Consider the following 12,561-nt stretch of genomic DNA (forward strand, 5'->3'; position numbering starts at 1 on the left):
GAAGAGAATTTCTAGAAACACTCCAAGTTATTAAATGAAATGCACTTTCATTAACCAATAACAAATAATAATTACAGTAAGTTAATTGATCTGCAGGCAACCTGCCTCCAAAGATAAGATTTCCCTTGCAAAGGGAGAATGGATGCAGCTTGTACAACTTTAATTAAGCTACCATATACAACTGAAAATAATAATTAGGTGACTGAAGTGTTGACCAAGGAAAAACAAATCAATTTTTTTAAGTGAAAGTGTAGGTTCAAGTAAGCCCCTCCAACTATAGACAGGGTTATCAAATAAAAGCATAAGGCAGTGCTACAAACTAAAAGCTATGCTAGGCACCTTGGTACCGCAAAACGAATGTAAAATTATTATTAGAAATTTTGATTTTACAAAGCATGTGATTCAGTTGTAAGAGCTGAAGCAAGCACTATTTAAAACCAAAATAGGTTTTAAAGTTTTTTCCAAAAAACTCAAAGGCATGCAACTGATTTTTGTTTGTTTATTCACAAGATAGCCTAAACATCCATCTAGTCATTTCTTAATTGGTTATAACAATTTCAAACACAACAGCACTTACCTTGGTATTGTCACACATTTTGTATTGCAATTTTGAGTGGTAATTGCCTTCTCAAGCTCATCCAGCTGTCCTGTTTTCTTTAGCTTCTTGACCAAGCTTTTCACTGCTTTTTCACACCATTTTTCCTCCTGACCATTCTGCTCACCACCACCAGCCCCTCCAGAGCCACCAGCAGATTTTTTCCACCCCAGAAGTCTCTTCACAACTGGTGGAGTGAATGGCAATATGGATGACATGATTTTCACCAGACAGAACACTCGGCACGCAATAAATTAGAGATTCCCGTCTGCTCCCTAAAAACACAAACCAGAACAGACACATTAGCACTGAGGTATTACATAGGACAAATACCTTGCTAGGAACTTCATTACCAAACACCGTAGGACACAGGTTCCCCAAATAAGCCAGATAACAGTTCAAAACTAGTCTGGATCATGGTTAGTTATGTCACCAATGAGATTTAAGTGCAAGTTTTCTGCACACCATCCCTCTTTCAACAGTTTGTGCAAATTAGCATACCAGTTTACTGGTCGATTAGGTTAGGTTACACTTCAAATCATTTAACAGAGAAATAATAGCCAGTAAAAAACTTCTTGGTTTTGCAGCTTCTATTAGGCTAGCTGTAGGTATTAAGATATTAGCTCCAAATCAGCTGTATTATTTTGAACAGACAGCTATTATAGCTTACTTGAGGACATTGTGGTCCTGTGGACAAAAGTATGGCATTAAAGCCAAGAACCCCCTCCCCCCCCCCCCCAAAAAAAAAAAAAACACCACCAACAAACTTGCTCTTATTCCCAAGCAGCAACTGGGTATCTGAACTTCAGAAAGGTACCTTGTTTCCCAACTTCAGAACCCGTAGCTGCGTGAATTAGTTTGGTCAGCTGAAAGATCTTGTTTTAGCTAGGAACTAATGCTACCTTCAAGCTACTTGAACAGAGCTTTCAAGGTACCTTACATGCCTCACCATCCTGCACAGGCACACTCCTCGCTTCTATTCAAAATATACCCATTTCATTTTATTAAAATTTCACCCATCTGCAAAATAGCACCCTTGATTTGGGATATTTAAGGCTATAGTATTCAGGATTAAGTTACGCTTTGTTGTATCTTCGCACTTTCAGCGAGAACCAACAAGTCAACGAAAGATACATTATATTAATAACTTAAAATTGTAACTTTTTGACTTCAACAAAACAGAACATTCCATAGAAAGGCTATTTCATTTTCAATTAAGTTATAACCTCCACAAAATAGCTTCTGAGACCACTTGAAAACATTACTGAAGCAAGAATTACAGCCGTCTGGGCTCCAGGAGACAGAGGTTCTGATTAACAGGCACTCAAGATTAACACTGCTAATTTTAGGGAAGGGACTCAAAATAATCCATCAATCTTAAATCAAGAGTATTCATTTTCATACAAGACTACAATATGAAAAGAACTTCTATTCTCCCAATAACATTAAATTATTGCACAATTATGTCCAACTGTGTCCAACCTGACCGCAGGTCAGGTTTTGCAGCCAGCAAAACCATTATACTGGAATCCTAGTTGCAGTGCGAATAAGAAAAATAAACACAATATCTAACACTTTAAAATTCAATCCCAAATAGGACACTCGAGCTACAGTCTCACAGGGAGCTAAGCCAATGCAACAGCTTTTTGCCACGAGATGTCCAGGTCTTGCTTCTTCCTTTCTCTCCTCCTCCTCCTCCTCCTCCTCCTCTGCACCAGCCCTGATGTGTGTTAGGCCTTTCCACAAAGACTCAGACAGCTAACCCAGCAGAAAATTATCAAGTTTTTTTGCCGAGTTAGTTTTCTTCCAGATTAACAAGTGGCATCAGCTCACACATGGTCCTGTAAGTGCAAGTGTTGACACCTGGCAACTTAAGCACGGATGGAAGACTGAGACTGTCCTCCAGCCCCAGCCTTCAACAGTGGTGCTCGCAGTTCACTGCATCTCTTGAACTGCAACCGGAGCATACGCTTTATTATCAGTAGATAATTAATTCTGGTGGAAAAGCCAAATTAAGCAGTCTTATTCCCATTTCCTACCTGTTCTGAACTGCTTGCGGGCCAGGCAGTGGAACAAGTTAGACCCTTAACCCAGTACACTGAGTGGCTCCAGAGACAAAATGGGAGGCTTATGTAGCCTCAGCTGTTTTAAGAAACACTCATGCTAAGCTTCTGAAACAGGAAACTGGACCTGATGTTCCAGGTGTGACCTGGAATAGCAGTAGCTCTGAATTTTATTAAAAGACTTCCAACTTTTGAGCAGGGCCAGCACTAGATGCTTCAGAGGCACGTGCTAGAAATTCCAAAAACAAACCGAAGGGGGATAGCCTATTTTGCCAGAGATGACATTTAAACACTAATAATTGATAGCTTAAAGTCTGAGCACCAAATTCAATGCTCACAGAAGTAGGCAACTATGAGGACCAATACTGATGCTTATTCCCACCTCAATTCTCCTCAAATTTATGGAACTCAGTTCCACATAATCCTTATACTTCCTGTTCTTTAGCTTCAGATTTGACACCTTTCAGTGCCCCAGAATAGTTATTTGATTGTCAGCCTCATAAAACACATTTCGCTAAGGTCTCACTTACTACCAAGATAAATTGCCTATTTTTCCAGGCCCTCTAAAAACATTCTCAATGCTTTTATCTAATTTTTCTGCTCCTGAATACCCCTTGAGATGAAATGTCCAGTTTTGCAGTATTCCCTCCCTTAAGACATAACACTGATCTATATATCTATATATATCTCTATATATGTATATAGAGATATTATTTTCAGTATTCTCTGGTGCTTAAAAAAAAGAATAATATTTGCCTTTCTACTTCAAATGCACACTGAGTGATTCAACTCTTGCAGCAGGGAAGAATTTAGACGTCCCATACATATCAGTTGTTCTTTACATTTGAATTCTTATGCTATTTTGATATATTCAAAAGCGAAAGTCTTCTTTTTCCCATTTTCAAAGGACTGTCGGTTCAGACCTAACTAATCACAATTTTCCAGATAGTTTACTTACTGTTTTAACCAGTTCCTTTACATACATGTTTACTAGTCTAGTTTCTGTAGAAGCTGTCAAAAAACAGGTATATCTGCTACCCCATTAGTTATTACATTAGCTATTTTCACAGGAAAACAACTTTTTTTTTTTAAACAATATATATATATACTTAGAGTCCTTTATTATAATGATTATTCCATCTTAACAGCTGATTAAAAAAAAAAAACATACACCACAACTGCAGTCTAAGATTCTTGGAAGATTAAACCAGCTTCTTCCTTCTAGTCATTGGTACGCTATGTGCCATTAAGTTTCACTAAGTTATTCCAGTAATGGCCCCATATCTTTAATAGGGCGAGCAGAGAGAACGTGACACAAGTAGGACAGGACTTCATTCAGCTTAAGACTTCAGTCGATTGCGATAGATTCAGCTGGCTTTATTTCCGCAAAAGTTACATTCTTCTCCAAACCTAAAGGAGGTACTACAAAGTACAAAGCATGTTTAGCTTGAATCCTAAGCAATTTAGATAAATCTAAATTATGCAAGGACAAAGCAGCAATAAAGTAAGTAATAAGAAATACCCTACTGGGTCAGAAGAGTGCTGTATCTGGCCTAGTGCTCTGTCCCCAACAGCAGCAAAAGGATATGCTACTCAAGGAAAGCACAAGGGCCTGGCTGCTTTATGCAGCCCATTCCCCACCTAACCTTCAGCATCCACAACCACTATAGCAACAACATTAGAGGCTACAGCCTCACCTATTCCATTTAGTAGCCATTTATGGACTGTTGTCCATGAATTTATCTAATCATTTCTAGACCTGATGATATTACCTGCCTCCACAACCTCTTGTGGCAACCAGCACCAGACGTTTACTGCCCACTGCATAAAGGAGGACTTTTAGCTGTTTTGACTTGATCTCTTTCTAGTTGCAGGAAGTGCCCCTTGTTCTACTCCTGCAAGCTTTGCTGAAGAGCTGCTTATATTCATCTTGTCCACAAGCTTCATGGTTTTGTAGATCTGAATCACATCACCCCCGCAAACGGAGGGTTATCAGCCTTTTGTCGCAAACACAGCATCAGAACATAGCTCATACAGCTTGGGAAGCTTCTCTGGAGAGAGGCCAAGCCTGAAAGCTTTACTTCTTCAATTAAGTTACAAGTACCTGAAGACATGGCAGAGGAACTGATCTAAAGACTACAGAAGAATTAAATCAGACTATGGTCAATGTTTGCCACTTATCTTTTTGGTCATATTATCCAAAAGCTACCAATGTTATTATTAAAAAGTATAAAATGGAAATCTACACCTCACTAGCAACTTGTAGCTAGAGAATGGACAGCACATCCACGCTGCTGAACATCTAGCAGAAGCTCAAATAGAATTCTGCCCCTTAGACTTCCACTCCCTGTGGCTTCTTGTACGCATCTCTACCAGTTGTATTAGCTTGTAACCATGCCCATCTAGTCTGAGGTACTATGTTTATACACACGGATTTATGAATCACTCTGCCGCAGCTCATTTTTGACCAGCAAATCCCATTTCAATTCATCACCTATAATTTTTGCCTGCAAGCAAATACAGTAACATAAGCAGTTGTAATCTTTTGTTCTTAAAGCATCATCCTCTCATTCACCACTGTTGGTACTAGCCTCCATCGCTTGCTAAAAACCATTCCTCTACTATTGCTTCTTCCTTGTATGCTTTCTCGATCCATAAAAAGGTATAAAATGTTTCCTTCCCCACCCCAATTCTGAACTTTGCCAACACTGCAAGAAACATTTCTACATTACAAAGATGACTGCAGACTAAATGAATACATACTAAATCTGTAATATCTCTTCCCTGTGATACAATCTTCGTGAATTGCTTGTAGTCCACAGCCAACCATCTCCAAATACTGAGTACCCATTTAAGGCCTTTGCTTTTAAGGACCTTGACAACTGTGTTTCCTCATCATTCGTTCTTTGCACCGTCTCTCCTTTGCTCATTCTGTTCTACTAAGACCTGATACTATACTCAAAAATGGGATCTTTTGCCTTCTTGTGTACTATTTCCACAACATTTCAACATATCGAATACCTCCCAGTAATTCCTCTTTGAGTCTCAAGATCCCTTTCCAAGCTCAACTACAGTTGAACTATTAGTATCAAGGCAGAAGTGCAATACAGAGCAGACAGCTACTGTTTCGCCCCTTTCTACATTCACTTGTTTTGTGCCTTAAAACTGTAGCTTTGAATACTCAGTTTTGCCCAGAGAAGTACAAGTGTTGCTTTAGATTGCTGGCACATCGGGAGCAAGTGCAGTTAAAAAACAGAGTTACTCCAAACAGATTAAAACTGGAAAATTTACAAACTGCCTAACTTTGGTGCTTTCTGGTTCATCCCTACCCCTGTAGTGTATTCACGTTTCCTGATGCACACATGTTTCTATAGTTGGTCAAACACAGTGTCATAGTTGGCAACTTTTAAAGTCACAGTTTGAGTCATGTCTGCTATTATTCCATTCTACTGTAGTTCTCTGGAACAACTATTAAATGTTAAGCCCATGATCCCAGCAACAACTGAGCATAAAAGATGAAGAAAACCTTAAAGGCAGCATGCTAACAAATTAAAACCTTCAAGGAAAATTTCCTTTCCTGAGTGTCTGGAACATACTATAAACACACTGCTGCTACCAAAAATATCAAGTGATTTCTGGCTAATTTATTCTAAAACCTTATGCAACATATTTCATATCAGTCTGCTTATTCATCTTAAACTTGAAATAAAGAAATCTGATCTCTCCTGGTTTTACTAGAAGTATTCTGGCTTAGAGGAATTTTATTTGCAAGTGCTCTTCTCGGATAAAGAGGACAGAAGTTAAGCTCTTGAGGAAAGAAGATCGAGGAAGAATCATTCGTGGCATTTGAGACAGTCTTGAAAGTTCATTTCCTCCCAATCTTTGTCTCATTTTTGTGGTATTATTAAAAAGCAATGGTTTTTCATTAATCCTGGAATTCGGTGGAACTGATAAAGAATCTCATCCAAGTGCACATTGTTTCAGATCTCTTAGGAGAGAGGAGGGAATATACACCCTTTCCCTTCACATGCCGCTTCAGAATAAGGTAACATTTACTGAAGCATAGCCTATCTAAGGCAATAGCAAGATACAACAATACTAAAAGTTGAAGTTTTAAAGGGCACGGCTTATGTAGTACCATAAATGTCATCTATATTAATGTAAAATCATTAAGAGTTAGAGAAACTTTGAGAAAAGACAGAATAAGCCTCTCATCTTGCATTGAGCAGAAGTAAAACAAAAGTAACTTATGATCTGCTTCTAGATTCTTTAGACTGTTGGTCTAAACAGCAGTAAGACAACTTATTTTCAAAGGAACCTGAGAAAGTTTTCCCCAATGTTATTGATCTCAACTCACAGGAAACCTAAATTCTCTATGAAGTTCAAACCAAAAATCAAAGCCACTCTTTTCACTTTCAGACAAAATATAGACTAGCTAATACATTTAGCGGAACAGACAAGAGAGGACATTTTACTTCTACCCCGGCACCCACCTCCCCTCCAAAACCTGCCTTTTGACTTTCCAGAAGGGCTCATTCTTTCTTCTTCTACAAACGCATATTAAAGACACCTGTTTTCATCAAACTGGAGAAGCTCAAAACTGCTGCTGCTTACGTGCATTTGAGGAACCACCACACACGAAAGATGATTCACATCCTTCTCCCCCCCTACTCTCAGTGGAGTAGGTCGGCTTCAAGCACTTCCTCAGTGGGTTTGGGGTGTTTGGGATTTTTCTCTTTTGGTGGTGGAGGTGGAGAGGAGAGGGAAGGGGAATCCAGCCCTGCTGAGCAATGCCCTCAGATCCACCCCCTCCTCCCCGGTTCAGCTTTTCGGCCAGTTAGGCCAGCAGTGGGGAGCGGCTCTGAAGAGCTCCCTCCCAAGGGGCTCCATCTGGCCCGCAGCTCCATCTGGCCAGCTCTCGGGCCAAAGCTCCACGAAGGAAAGCCAAGGTCCTTGTTCAGCTCTGACACGTGTCGATGAAGTTCAAGGCAGGCTGCTTGTGACTTTGGGGGACAGGAGTGAAGAAAATTCTTCCTCTGGGACAGCTTTAGAACGAGGATTTTGTAACATGCCAATTTAGAAACTCAACTGACACATTAATTCTTTAAATTTATTATGCTCTAGTATTGTAATGCATCTCAAAATTCTGCATAACTGTATTATCTTTATATAGCTCATTGAAAAGAGAATTACCCACCTACTTTGAAAGTAGACTTTTTCCTCTCACTCATTTCATGAAGTTTGATTATGAATCAAGTGAGAAAACTTATGCTTCTCATACCCAGAATTAAAATAAGCACCAACATGATGTTATAAAAGCTTCAGAAGCTGGATTTTTTTTCAATTACTAAACTAAGGACTACTGCTAGTTACAGATAAATGTAATAATGAAAAGCTTTATTGGTATTAGATCATTAGCACACTGAAAGTAGCACAAGCATTCATAGTGTACCAAAACTGCATGTAACTAGAGACATGAGAAAGAGGAGATTTTAATTTTAATGACCTTTGATTAAGCTACTAATAGGACTGAAGCATTTTAGCAACTCTCCTAGAATTACAAAAGAGGAATATTACCAAGAATGTAGTCAGCCAATCCACCTGTCTTCACAAAGTAACAAACTTCTGTGAGTTGGTTCATATTAAGTACATGCAAGAATTGCTCCTGAAAACTGAAAGACTGCAGTCTTTCCACAAAAGCACTAAATACACATTCCAAACCACAGCAGTTTTGCAAGTCCTCTCACTTCTTTTGTTTTGACTATGATTTTCCATGTGTAACAGGCAAGTGTCAGTTTGATTATTTTAGAAAGCAAGTACTCCTGGGATAAATTTGACAGGAATAGTCACATACCCGATTATCAAGTACCTGTTTTGTTTTTCATTCATGTAGCTTAGCAGTTTCTCCACTTTGTTAAATGATAAACAAGCGTATTTAATTAGTTTATTCAAGTTCACTTTCAAAACAGGCCTAAAAAATGTTCTTCAAACACTCCTCTTGATAAGCAGAGTTCTCTTCGCCCTGTACTGAAAAGTGCCTTATGAATGCACTATGTGAGCTCATACTGCTCCAGCGTAATTTAATCAAGCTCCAGCTCCAGACTAAACTGTTACGAGACCCAGGAATTACTCCCTCGCAGTCTCTTCTTGGTCTTCACACTATGACTGTCAAACACACATAACCATGACAAAATGTCATCCGGATTGAAGCCTTACTCTTTGTAATATAGTTTCTCTACTGGAAGTTGAGAGCAATGTTTTAGGAAGATTTTTCAGCAGTAGCCAATTTTTTCTAGCCCAGAGAGTATTGAACACAGGGCTGACTGTACTCTCTATTCTATTACAAAAAACTAATCCCATCGCATGACCTGCAGCAATTCAGTTTAACAAATCAACAATTACAAATATTTTGGCAAAGTAAGCTTAGGTATTGTTTGCCTCTCGGCACAGTTCACAACCAGTTTGTGGCTTTATGATAAAAGTCATTAAATCCAATCTGAAAAGCAGAATTTACAGCTCACTTAGCAAGTCAGGCCCATAAATGGATGCTTTCAATTACAGGGCATTTACATGCACAAATCATTAAGGCAGTGTTGAACACATTTGAAAACTCTAGAATACTTTTATAATAATTAGAACTTTGTGCACTGTTCTTTATATAAACAAAACTTAGGAATTCTCTTCAGTCTCAATCAAAGCTCAGATTCGTTGTTATCCCGGACCTACTAAAAAGCCTGTTCTCCCAGTAGTTTTGTGGGAAAGGGATTAGAGAGATGGAAACGAGTTTTGTTTTTTAAGTCACACTCAGTAACAGAGATTTGTGAGCTCCAATAAACTCAATTATATCAACCAGTGCTCTACACTTCTGAAAGATCAAGTGGAACAGGAAGATGGAGGTGGACCCTGGAGGGCCTTTCATTTGGAGATTCACTGTGTAATTCAAGCTTATTTTATTCTGCTCATAAACCCAGCTTCTGGGTGGAGGAAAAGAAGAGATCACTTAAGAGACCAAAATACCTCGTTTTTTCAATTGTGTTCTCTTTTTAATGATCAAACAGAACCTCAGGGAAGTTGACAAGTTCTTCTTCAAGATTACATTGCCCACAAGCCTAGCTTCTTCGATAAAGAAAACTGGACCTTCAAACACGTTTGTTGATTTTGGTGACCTCCAGTGCAGTCCAGGTCTGAACCACACAATTACAAAACAATAATCCACTACAAAGTCCTTCTATTAAACATTCCAATATACTGTTAGGAGATGTCTTTAAATACATATCTAAATTAAGTTTAAGCCACCTCAAATGAGATCCTCCCCTTCCTCTTTTTAGAGGCATTTATAATTAATGCTATCTTTCACTGTGATAGTGCTGAGTAAAGGGGGAGCAGGGGCAGAAGGGACTTCAAAAACCTCCCCTTTACTTATAACTCACTCCCCTCTAATTCACTGCAGCTTGTAAAGACAGAAGTTTTAAAGAAGAAACTCATAAAGAATGTACTCACGCACCATGCAACTAAATGCTCCAACACTGAGATAAAGCATAGGAAAGTCTAAACAGCAACCTAGTTCTGCTAAGGGAAGCCTTTTGCCTCAACAACAAGAGTTTTTTTTTCCAGTCTGGAGAACAGAGCAAAGCCTAATCAGTCTCTCACTACAGAGTCCAGCCCCCACAGAAATAATGTCATGAATCGGTTTGAAAGTACAGCTCTCCAGGCTAAGAGGGGAACACTTAAGAACAGACAAACCTGCTGTTATGTGCAGGCTCCTAATAAGCTGTCATTATAAACTTCTTGCTATAGATAGAATCTTACTTGTTTATAACCATGAACTGTGGCAACATTAGCTCCGCATGCAATATACACACGTCGCAGCGCTTGCCAGCAGCATTTTCAGAAATATTTGTTTGGCAAACCAGCAAAGCAAAACTTTTTCTCAAAGCTAACCGCTTGTTTGTAAAGCGCTGGAAGAGAGCGCAACAGGCATGTTTTCTTAGTCCAAAACTGTGATGGACAACCAAAAGACATGAGACCAGGCTGCAGTCTGAATCCCAGCTGTTTGATTCAACAGCTCTCCAGGACATCACAAGGGCTCTTCACCCACGCACTTTTTCCCTTCTTTTATTTCCCCAGAGCGAAGACTAAAAGACTGTCCCATGCCACATTTTTTCTCTTCCCCTCCGTGCCCCCACCTCTCCCAAAAAAATGCAAATGGGAACTCCACCAGGCTGCAGCAACCATCAGCATTTATCACCGCGCAACTTCTCCCCATGTGCTTATCTAGGTGGATGAAGCACTTAGCAGATGACGTCTGTTTACATCTTTAGGAGGCACAGATAGCTGCAGCGCGAAGGAAAACCCGCGCCGCGAAGGAAAGCGCTAATTTCAGCCCGCCGCACGCACGCACGCCTCACGGAGGCAGCGCGCACCCCACGCCGCCGGCTGCGGAGCGGCGGAGGGGCAGACAAAAGAGCGCCGGCCGCCTCCCTCCCCCGCGGCCCGCTCCCAACTTCGCCCGCCGCCCCGGCGCGCAGTTCCCGCACCCCTCCGCGCCACGAGCGGAAAGCCGGGGCCGGCGGGGAGAACGGAGAAACTGAACTTTCCCTCCTCCTCCTCCTCGTCGCCGCCGAGGCACGACCCGGCCCGCTCCCCCCTGCCGCTCCGGGGCTCTTCGCCCCCCCCCCCCCCCCCCCCGCCGCCGGCAGAGGCGGCCCCGAGCGCCGGGCCCGCGGCGGCCGCCCGCCCCCCTCAGCGCCGCGTCCCACCACAACAAAGCGGGAGGAGGAGGAAGGGGGGGGGTGGGGGCGCCGCCGCCGCCGGGCCTCTGCCGGCCCCACCGCCGCCGCTGCCGCCGGACCCCGCGCCGCCGCCGCCGCCCTCCGCGCGCCCCCCCCCGCTCCCCTCCCCCGGGGCGCAGCCCCGCCGAAACCGCCCCGGGACCAACCTCTTCCTCGGCGAGCTGCGCGGCCGCCCTCCTCCCGCAGCGCTGGCCTCCCCTGCGCGCCCGCCCTCCCCGCGCCCATTGGCGGCCTCGCCGCCCCGCCTCCGCCGCTGGGAGGGGACGCGGCGCGTTGGCTGCGCCGCCCGCCACTCCGGGAGAGGCGCGCCGCCATTGGGCGCTCGGCGGCCGGGCCCGGCCCACGCCGCCGATTGGCGGATTGGGCCGCCAATCGAGTGCCCGCGGCGGAAAAAAAAAAAAAAGGGAGGAGAAAAAAAGCAGCGAGGCGAAGGGGGAAGGAGCCGGGTGGGCGGGCACGCGGCGGCGCTGCGTGCGCCGCGCTGGGGGGGGCGGGAGCGGCGGGCGCTCATTGGCCGCGCGGGCTGTCACTCCGCGCCGAACGCGCCCGTTGGGGGCGGTTGATCGGGAAAGGAGAAGGCGCCGGTTTGAGTGAGCCGCATTGCGCAGCCGCGCTGGCGGCGCACTGGGTTCCTCCGCGGGCGCTGTACCCTTCCGCGCCGGGCCGGGTGGGAGCTGAGAAAAAGTAGTGCGGCCCTGCCCTCCCCCTCCCCCATAAACCCTTCGCGTCCCACGGCAGCCCCAGCACAGTGACACCCCCGGCCCTGTCCGCCCTCGAGCGGCCAGTAAAGACACAGTCCAATCGGAGTTTAAACCCCTTCCCTGGGAGGGGCTGTGACACAGCCCGGCCGCCATGGCGGCCCCTCCCTCGGCACGAAGCTGCCTCCTGCCCCGGCTCCCCCAGGCAAACAGCGGCCTCTCCCGGGGCCCCGCGCGCCGCGAGCATCGGGGACAGGCCCAGAGGTCCCCGCCAGCACCCAAAAACCGAGCACTAATAAACCGAATGCCTCGCTCACTCATTTCTGTTGCTGTGGTGCGTTTCTCGCGATGCCGTGCGAAAGCGAAGGATTCACCTATTTATCGCCTAAAAAGCTCCGGGACATGATGGGTCC

The 12,561-nt window shown here is 43.7% G+C and overlaps 1 protein-coding gene across 6 annotated transcripts in view; it reads right to left on the reverse strand.

The window, feature by feature from the left end:
• Nucleotides 1-11,657, reverse strand: part of SMAD2 (SMAD family member 2) — a 50,578-nt gene extending 38,921 nt beyond the window's left edge. For 4 of the 6 annotated variants that reach the window (XM_067316349.1, XM_067316351.1, XM_067316350.1 and 1 more), the window contains exons 1-2: nucleotides 11,597-11,657; nucleotides 578-870 (exon numbers count right to left, since the gene is read on the reverse strand). In XM_067316349.1, coding sequence (XP_067172450.1) covers nucleotides 578-813 — 236 coding nt within the window. In that variant the 5' untranslated portion in view covers nucleotides 814-870; nucleotides 11,597-11,657. Of the gene's footprint in view, nucleotides 1-577; nucleotides 871-3,829; nucleotides 5,473-11,596 lie in introns of those variants that run through there. The other 2 variants (XM_013958624.2, XM_013958625.2) reach the window with 2 other exon arrangements.
• Between the last annotated feature and the right edge of the window lie 904 nt (nucleotides 11,658-12,561).

This window comes from Apteryx mantelli, chromosome Z (genome assembly GCF_036417845.1).
Source record: "Apteryx mantelli isolate bAptMan1 chromosome Z, bAptMan1.hap1, whole genome shotgun sequence".
In the NCBI taxonomy this organism is placed as follows: domain Eukaryota; kingdom Metazoa; phylum Chordata; class Aves; order Apterygiformes; family Apterygidae; genus Apteryx; species Apteryx mantelli.